Source organism: Poecilia reticulata, linkage group LG5 (assembly GCF_000633615.1).
Source record: "Poecilia reticulata strain Guanapo linkage group LG5, Guppy_female_1.0+MT, whole genome shotgun sequence".
In the NCBI taxonomy this organism is placed as follows: Eukaryota; Metazoa; Chordata; class Actinopteri; order Cyprinodontiformes; family Poeciliidae; genus Poecilia; species Poecilia reticulata.
The window spans coordinates 12,450,274-12,460,603 of record NC_024335.1 but is presented as its reverse complement, the minus strand read 5'-3'; the positions used below and the strand labels follow the sequence as shown (position 1 = coordinate 12,460,603).

The 10,330-nt window shown below is 37.9% G+C and overlaps 1 protein-coding gene across 1 annotated transcript in view; it reads left to right on the top strand.

Moving 5' to 3' along the window:
- Positions 1–467: 467 nt before the first annotated feature.
- Positions 468–10,330, top strand: part of si:ch211-286o17.1 (hematopoietic progenitor cell antigen CD34) — an 18,205-nt gene continuing 8,342 nt past the window's right edge. The window contains exon 1 of the mRNA XM_008409060.2: positions 468–692. Within this exon, the coding sequence (XP_008407282.1) occupies positions 608–692 (85 nt within the window). The 5' untranslated portion in view covers positions 468–607. The remainder of the gene's footprint in view (positions 693–10,330) is intronic.

Genomic DNA, 10,330 nt, shown 5'->3' with positions numbered 1-10,330 from the left:
ATAACAGTGGATTCCACCTTTGTTTCGATTATGATATTCTACGCTATGGTCTGTCTCCATAAGCCTATTAGGGAGCTGAATGTCACAGCTTATTGTCTGCTATCACCTTTCATTGTGAGGTGGATTACAGCTTACATTTAAGCAGACATCTTGACCCGGTGTGCTGAAGGGAAGAAACAAGAAGCACTGCTCAGCAAAACATTTGCGGCTACCTATTTTTGGATAACCGAAGTACTCGAGTTACACATTTTATGCAAACCTAAGAAATGAAAGTAATTTAAAGAATGCAAACATGTTTTAGACAGAGAACACCCAAGGAAGAGCTTATTATCTTCCTTCCCTCTTTTTGCGTTGGGGTGGGGGCACAGAGGACGGGTTAAAGTAACCGGTGGAATAAGGGGGTGTAGGGCTGGGCCTTTGTAAGGAAGGAAAGAGGGGGTGGCTATATAATAAGTGACAGAACACAAGTGGTGCTTTATCCAGCCTGTCCCACTCTGGGTAAGAGGAAACCCTAAACTACTCTGACTCAACCAGCTTGGCCCTTTTTCTCGTACTCTTTCTTCCCTCTCTTTTCTCTCACTCCCGCGTGAGTGCACTCAGGACGAGAATGGCAGCATCATCTGGACAGAGAACAAATGGGCCCTCCAAAATGTTGGCTTTCGCTTTGCTTCTCATCGGCCAACTTTTGAGCGGTAGGTAAAAATACCTGGTGCCAAGACGGTCATTTCTTGGGGATTAAATAACCATCTTTGGGATAGGGAGCCCCAGGACGGGTGGGGCTGGAGTGGAGTGGTGTTTGTTTATATGGTCAGTTGAATACATTTTTAAACCCTACAACTATCTTTCTATCTGGAATCCAAGCGTACATCAGCAACTCAATGAAAAATGATTTTGTGTCTGGAAGACACTTTTGTTTAAGTAAGCTGAAAGAAAAACTTGCTTCACAGAACAAACTTTCATTTTTAAAGAAATGTTTTTATATAATGATGTTTTTATAGACGTGACTTTTTTTATATGCTTCTTTTTCTTAATTTTGTCAATTCTTTACAATGTAATTTACTTTCTTGCTTTAAATATTTATAAATCTTCACTGCCTGTTTGCTGTTTTTCACTCAACATAGTTTTTGCGACCTTCAAAAAAGTTTTAGAAATGTGCATTTATATTTAGCTGTATGCAATATGAGGCTGGTCGATGCATGTGTGAGAGAAGGGCGTGGTGCTTGGTTGTTAACATGCATCTCATATGTGGCTGAGTTGATGCAGAAGGAGATTTAGCAACAGAAAAGGTTTTAAATTGTGTACAAAGAACTTAAGCAAACAAACAAGTTATTTACTTATTGAATTGCCACAGTGAGAGTACTGACAGTACAGTGAGAGTACTTATCTAAAATATTGGATCTTATGTATATTTTTACCGAGTTAAACCAAATAAACATTAATAAAGATCCTGAGATTAACAAAAAAAACCCACCTGAGACAGAATCAAGCACAACTAAAAACATTAAAAATGGCAATATTTTTATTTACTTATTTATTTTTCTGATGCCTGACTTAAACTTTTAAAGTAAAATCTGAATGTAATTACATGAGGCCACAACTCTACTCCTTAAATTGCCTCCAGTACCAGAAGATAAAAAATGATTTGCCACATAATGGATAAAACCCCCTGCTTATTACACAACGTTTAAGATGTCCACAAAGTCATGACAAAGAAATGAATATAGGAAAAGAAAAATAGTGCTGGGAATGAGGTGCAATCACAATACAGTCTACAGCACTCTGTTGTGGCTGGAAATGAAAACACATTGGTCTCCCTAATTCAATCCTCCTGTCTTTTTCATGGTGGGTAAGCTACAATAATGAGATCATCAACCAAGAGAGGCAGCTGTGTCTGATTTATATAACAAAGCGGCACGGATATAATTTCAACCTACAGATTCATAATCAGAGGCAGAAAAAACTTTTATGATGCTGCTGATTAAAAATACAAAAAAGAAAATCTTTATGATCATCAGAGTCAAAGCAACTCCAGCAATTTGACACACCCAAATCAAATGTGGGTGAGAAATGTTGAACAACAAAGAAGAGAACATGAGATGTTAGGGTAAGGTATCAGTTTTCTTTAACTGTACATGACAGAGGTTTTTTCCTCAATAGAGATGAGGGATTTATGTTCCCTAAGGAAGGATTTACTGTACAACTTTATTGGGATAAAACCAGAAATGCACAGAAGCTGACCTCAAAACCCTCAATAACTCCAAGAATGCATCCTGAGCTTAATTCTCCTCATTTTTTTTACATAACACTAATACCTTACTCTGCTAAACTTAACAGCTTTGCAGCCATGCATATTTTTCCATTAAAAGAAAACAAAAATATATATGCCACACTTAGATAAAAACATATAAAATCCAAGAATAGTTACTTGGTTAAGAATGGAATGATAGTTCTAGCAAGCCTGTTTTAACACGTGAGGTTTTATGTACGTCCTAAAATATAACATACTCACAGCCTGTCAGTAGCTTCCAACTAATAAGTTCAACCTGCACAAACCTTTTAAGAAACAATCTAACAAAACTCTTGAGTTTACACTTACATTTACGCCAAGTCGTGGTCGCTGCTGGTTGGCTTTTTTTCTACTTTTGCAGCTTTTGATCATTCTGTACTTAAAAAAAAAACATTTTATGTATTCTCCTATAATCTACTGATCACATAATGCAACAAAATTGATTATAAATCTCTAATATCTGCTGGAAGAATGTTTCTCAGCGATCCTTTGGTTTGAGCGGTGGTCAAGTGGCTCAAATGAAAATCCAACAGAACCACAATCAGTGGAAATGAGAGAGATTTGACATTTTTGTTATGCAGCTCATGAAAATACTTAACTAGTAAGAAAAATGCACTGTAATTATATACTTGCATGTACCGTAGGGTATAAAATGGTTTGTTTACTAAAACAACATGCAAGAGGATGAAATAATAATGCATGGGTATGAAATGAAGGCATAAAACAGTAAAGACTTGAAAACACATGKTTTTTAGAAAGCCACAAAGACATGCAGTACACCATCTCTGCCTTTGCAGGGCAGTCTGGTGGAAATGCAAAACAATTTTGCATGTTGTACTTGACCAACAACCCAAGAGTTGTTGGTGAAGAAGCTTTGCTCCATTTTGGAAGCCAAGCAAATAGCATAGATAGAGCTCTTGTTAAGCTCAATTTTTGTTCAAGTAGCCAAAATATAAAGAATGCTAACCTTTCATTTGATGTATTCCCTCTTTCCGTTAAACGCTTTCAAATGTTTATTGCTTCTCTTACCAAGATAAACATTTCAGACCACAACAACGTCTGAAWGTTTTCACATATTAAAATGTGTGAAAACATGGAATTTTAGCTTTATAAGTTTTCATAAGTTGCCTTTAACTTACATTTGGCCGCACTGTCGGAAAAATATATATTTACGTATATGTAACCTTTTTCAATTCAACCCCRTAGGTTGAAATCTGTGCGTTACGAAACAGAACTCACAGATTGTGCTTTAAAACCAGTTGTTAAGGCAGCTTTTGTTGCGCTATGCAAAAAGAAGAATTAAATTAAAAGAGCTGGTCTGCAAGGTGCTTACATTTACTTTGTAGTCACATTCACATATAGGGCATCTTTGAGCGGGAAAACTTTAGCATAAACACATGAGGACTGTACATAAACCAGCTTCTGCTCTGCCTACACTGTGAAGTGGTTTAAGGAGGTTCTGTAGTGAAGCAATGAACCCTGCCCAACCTCACTGCCAACCCCTGGGTGTATAATTATGTAAATCATTGTTTTCATTGCACTCATTGAAGTAACAGATGTACCGAGGAATTACAGAAGCAATGTCAACATAGTGTTCATTCCATTGCACGAGGGAAAGAGCTCATAATATGCCAAGTCAAATTTCAGGGTCAAGTCAGCCAGCAATGGCAAGCACATATGTGGATGCAAACAGAAAAACATCCAAACACCTAATGGGAAAAAAACCCAAAAAAACATTCACACTAGTGAGTGTTTGTCTTTTCAAAGTAAAAAAAAAAAAATCTGCTTTTCAAATTAACTCAGTGTCTTTTTTCGTTGTTTCTTCATTTGTAAGAAATTTTCAACGTATTTATTCAAGTATGAGTCAACAGCTAAAGGAGTAAGAAGTCATCTTTTTGAACCAACAGCAAAAAAAATTTGCAGACCAACTTAACTTGGTCTGCAAATTACATAAAAGGAAGGAAAAGAGAAATGATTCTGCCTGTATCAGATCGCAACAATCCATATTAAAAGCTTAGAATGGTAGTGATAGTCCCACCTATGTCAGCACAAGTAATTCTGTTTTACTTTCAGATTTTGAGACAGATACAGGTTGACTAAAATCCTTTTCTTTCTGGACAAATTCAGTCTGGAGGCTCTTAGCAGTTGAAATCTGACTCTGCAACAAGATCCCCTCCCTATCTACCAGCACACACTCAAACCAGACGGGCCCATTTAAAGATAATGCACGAGGCAGTGAAACATTAGCAGTCAATTGCAAGTGTGTATGTGTGTGTGTGTGTGTGTGTGTATTTGAGCATGTCAGGGGTGGGGGAGCGATATAAGCCCCTCCAATTGAAAGCAGATGCCATGTTTCCTGATTGTGGTTCTTTAGAAACAGGCATCACGCTCTTGATAAGGAGCTGCAGTGGCCTCAGGGTTGGGTCGGGTGAATTCTGCACCTGGGAAGGCGCTCAGTGAAGTCAACCTTTCTGGCCTGATTGAAACCATAAGATGCAGTTAGTTTGAGAGAAGAATTGGGAAATGCTATTAATCGCTGTGACAGGAATGACAGGGGAGGGGCTGCAGTTGGGGCGCAGTGAGGGGGTCAAGATGGTGGGGTCAGCGGTCTGTTGTTTCAAAGTGGGTAGGGTTGCACAGCATGTTTAACCTTACGAGACCATTCTCCAATGTCGCATTCCTCTGCACAAATTTACAAATATAGACTCTTTAAGACTGGTGAGGGTTTAAATGATAGAAATCTCACAAGGCAAGACAGAACATGATATTGAGTTTGCAAGAAATAAACAAGATTTTAATATCATTTTCAAGAAAACTTTAAACTGTGTTGCTTTTGTAGCAAAGGCTTCTTCCTTGTTTAGTGACTCATGTCAGTCCAGAGTTGTTACTCTGTGAGTAATGACATTTCTTTATCAGCTTCAGACAGAATCTTTTGCTTTCTGGTTGACACAAATATTTAGATTTTTGTGGAAGTAGACCTCTGAAGTTGAAGAAAATAATAGAAAATCCTCTAAAATATTCTGCTATTTAGCTAAAAGAAATGAAACAAAGTAAGCTATTTAAATTAAGATCTATTTAGGCTAGTTTACGTGAGGAAAAAATGGATGTGCCTCTTTCTACATGGTGTATGGAAATAACAGGTAGCAACTGTATAAAATTGATTAATGCATTGGACGACCCTGCACCATTCAGTTAAAATATTTAGGTGGTACATGTTCACTTTAAGTAAAATCTGTTAAAGCTCCTCACTTAGTGTAGTAAGCTTTAAAACACCACCAGTCTTTTATAGCAGAGAACAGGCTGTTATTTTGTAACCTTCACCAGTTAAATGCGGCAATAAAGGTACAAGTGGAGACATGGTCACACACAAGGACTTTAACACTGTGGTCCACTAATGTGTGCAGACCATTATCACCTCACTATGCCCAATTACATAGCAGAGATGTTTCCTGTAAAGAACCAGGGAGGGGCTTGGACCCTTGGGGATGCAATGCCACTGAAGCTGTTCAGACATGGTGCAAACATTCATCCCAGGTGATTCCATCACAAGTGGATGGCACTAAAAAGAGGTGTGAATGCACAGAACCAGATCCAATTGCTCAACCCAGATTCACAGGCGCCCTAAGATGTGTCTGTTTAGCTGKYTGAAAGGCTGTTCCTCTGGGGCCACATTAAAGGATTCCCTGCTGACCTGAAGTGATTTGATGCAAACATTGGAGTTAACACAGTGTTTTCACACAAGATTCCAGTAAAAACACATTTTCTAAGAAGCAGRGTTAAAATTAGACCCATAGCAAGTGGGGGGATTTAGAATGATGTAACAGCAATTTGTGGGAATATGTTAAGGACATTTTCAGGSCATGAACATTTAGATTTGCCATATATTTAATGAAATATGAGATTTTGTGTCAGGGCTAGAACAAATAAGAACTTGAAGGCTTTGCCCAAGTACAACAATTGCAGTTTCTTAATTTTATCAGTGATGTAAGTTAAAACRATCTTAGATCCCAGTAAAGAACTCAAGCATACTTCAAGAAAACATCCTATRGGAGTCTGATAAGTCTCTTAAATTTAAATGGACACATGTTGTCTCTTCATTAGATATAAAGCGTTCTCCATATTTTCCCAACATTGTCCAAAGATACAAGATCAAAGAAAGAAACATAAAAAATTGATGACTGGTGTTGGGAAGGCAATTGTGAGTCTTTTTACTTGAAAGTATTTATTGGACGTGTCAGAACTTTTCTACTTACTGAAGATGCTAGAATATTTAAAGACTAGCAGATGAATATAAATCTGAGGCTATTGTAGCTGACGGAGAAAGAACAAGTGGTGTGTAAAGTAGATTTGTGTGTTGAGCCATGAACCACACCCTGGGACAATTTTAGGGAAAGCTTTTTAGGTAATTGAGTGTAAGCAGTTGCTATCTCTTGGAATCTGGCTTTATGTTACAGCGTTGTGTGTAAGGTGTGACGGCTGGAGCCCAAATCTCACCTCCATAAGCGCTTTGGATTAGCTGTACGTGACTGGGATATGGTAAAGAGAGATGGAGAGCTGGGAGGGAAAAGGGCGTGGAGCAGAGGGCTTGTCTTCTGCCACATTCCTCCATCCAGAGTCCCAGGAGACGGGGGGCGCGGGGTGGAGCTTTTCCAGACCACAGCCGTCTTTCAGAGGAATCTGGTGGGAAAATATTCAAGAGAGAAATGAAGTCAGGACCAGCGCCAAATAACATATGGAGTCTGGTGTGATTGGGGCAGTTTAAGTCCTGTTGTGTTCACCCAATAACTGCATGATGCTGGTACCTACCCTAGCTGTTTCAAGTCCTGCAAAAAAGGAGTTTCCAGGGATATCTGATGTAGATGTGCACCTCAAGTTTTGATTCACAAATATGCAATGTATTAATTGGAAACTCCTTGTATAGTCCTGTGGCTTTTAGAGAGAAAGTCTGTGAAGTGAAGACTACAACAGTTTATACTGTCAGGAAGTTTACAGACCTCACATAGGAAGTCAAGTTTTTGCAAACACCAGAAGCAGCCAACCAACGTGAAGGTTACCATCTTACCTCAAATCAAGACAAATGCTATTTGCTTAACACAGGCAGCAATAAATAATTCAACTCAATTACAAACATTTTACGGTTTGGCTGTAACAAGCCCCAAAAAATGTTGTTGTTTGACATTTATGGTTGCTTCATTTGAAGAGTTTTGGTCAGGATTCAGTCAGAGRAAAGTAATAACAAGTCAGATCCTGATGTTTATTGATTCATACAAGCATGTTTCTGGTTGCTCTAAAAGGCTTGTTGTTATGAAATAAGCAATAATTGGTCAGCATCTTGTTTGTTTGTTTTTTTTAATCATGTCTAAGGCTGGTAGAAAAAATGTTACTTTTCATAAATGTTGGATCTTTGTTTTACAGGCAATTATTAGAAAATTATATCAAAATAATTTGGGAAAACGCAAGTCTTCATCGGAATATCAGATTAGGAAAAAGACCCAAAAAACTGTCACAGTGTGAAATAACAGACTTTGCCAAACCATAAATTCAGTTTTACTTTCCAGTCAAGTAAAATTCCCTTAGAGTGCAAAACAGAGAGCAGAAACTAGACAATTTGGGCCCAGCGTCCTTGGACATCACATTTGTAAGAGACAACCTAATTTATCCTTGACCACCTCACCCACTTTAAGCCTTATCCTTTCTGGTAAAATAAACAGACAAGCCACCAAGTGATGGAGAAGGATTGGCAGCTTCAAGCTAAAGGCTGGGAAAAGAGGTTTAAGCAAAGTCCAAAAAGAAATGTATTCCCCATCAACTGCAACATTGGGAAATACTTAATATGCAAATAACTAAAGATATTAGGTTTCTGTCTGTGACAGGAAGGAGAACATTTATCATTTTTTCACAAGCCAAATGTTTCTTCATTAAAAACATGTAATTAGCGGCTATGTTCATCGAACTGAAAAGACATTTAATGTCCCTATGTGAGAGCACACACTGCTCACTTTTTAATTAATTCTTGCTTATCCAAAGATAGGATGTGTAGCATTTGGAAATGGCACAAAATAACCATAGAAAGAAAGGATTTTAGCAACCTGGCTGCTGAAAAAAGAAACAGTCTGGTTGTAGCTGATGTTAAAAGTCTGTATTTGTGTACTGTCATATCTATGTAAATGCTGTATGGGTGTTAGAAAACTATTTAAACAGTAAATCAAAATCTGCCATAATAACAGTAAATGTCTGTGTCAATTTTGACTGCACTAGATAGTCACCAACACACATACCACTAACCCATATGGTAGACACACTGTTTGTTCTGTAGCTGTGGCACCTGTCTTTCACAATGATTTATCTGAGAAAGCAAATGGATGTGTGTCACAGTCCTGTCCTTGGGAAAAATCCATCTGCCTCATTTGTCAAAAAAAAAAAAATGGATCAAGTGATGACGGATAAAGAGAGGACTCCATCTGGGAACAAAAGCGGGAATTCTTGGAGAAAAAAACCCCCAAAGATGCTGGGGGGCTAACTATATGAGCTACATCAAAATATTCCTATTGCGTTGGACTATAGAAATGAAGAGCTACTCAAAATATGTGAATGCAAAGCATCATAAGCGTTGTCATTATTGGCATTTCTCAGATCTCAAGACACAAAACAAACACAGACACTAGTTTTCAGTCTTAGTAAGCTTAAAGCTACACTTTCTCTAGAAAATACATATTTAAAAACCAAGATAGCCAGGCCAAAGTTTTTTCTCTTTACATGCATGTTGGGAATGAGGCACTTTGAGTGAAACAGCATGTCCGATCATAGTTATGACATGTATCGTTTATGATGTGCCTCAATTTTGTACAACATATTTGTGTTAGGATTAAGTGTGTCAGTGTTGCACTGATTTTTTTATTTTATTTTTGCTTTGAAATTTTAAATTATGACCAAATGATCACGTAACCGCCTTGGGATGAAAGTCCTACACTTTACAGGAAGTCAAAGAGTGCCTGTCCAGAGTGCCCCCCAGAGGTCAAATCAATATTAACTGAATTAATCAAAAATAAAGTGAACAGTCTTGCCGWTGGAGCCACTTCAAGGATTCAGCRTCCTAGTGTTGTTGAATCTTCTTCAGCAAAGATCGACTTTATACGAAATAATTATGACTCACGTGGTCTTATTATTAGGTCAATTACGCAACATGTATGCAGCACTTGCACTATTTCTGTAGCCGTGGTACATTAATTTGATTCAACTCTAATACAACTTYAGCAGCTGAAGAATTTACTGTTTCTGAAATATCAATGGCAGCCTGGATTAGSTGCAATTGAGATCAAGTGCTAAGGTTGCAGTATGATGCTGTAGATATCACTTAACCCTCATGTTATGTTGCGGGTCAAACTGACCCGTTTTAAAGTTTAACTTTTTTTTTTAAATAGTTGGAAGTATGTTTTAATTTTTTTTGCATAAAACTTTTCCTATTTGCCTTAACAGGTGCACTCCAAATTGAAAATTTATTAATTTTACACATTTGGCCCCTCCAACTCTCCTGCATCTCCATTTTACATAGATACTGTTTGGGTCAATTTGACCTGGCAGTCAAGTTGAAAGGTAAAAAAGATAAAAAAATTTCCAATTCTATTTGTTTCCTTGCAACTATGAACCATATTACACACACACACGCACGCACACGCACACACACACACACACACACACACACACGCACACACGCACGCACACACACACACACACACACACACACACATACATGCACACGTGCACACAACCCCACTTTCTCACTATTCTCTTTACCTCACTAGGAAACTGCGACTGAAGTCAACTTTTGATGGGAACATTTTCGGTTCCCGTGGGCAAACTCCACCCACTCTGAGTGGACACTCACCACAAGTGGGGGAAAACATAAATACTCTGTGCATGACTAATTTGTCTTGATTTTAATCAACGGGTCCATTTGACCCAGAACATAATACATGTCTCAAGTTCAATTACAAAGATCACCCCTGGAAAAAAACAAAACAAAATCTAATATAATTTTTTTTT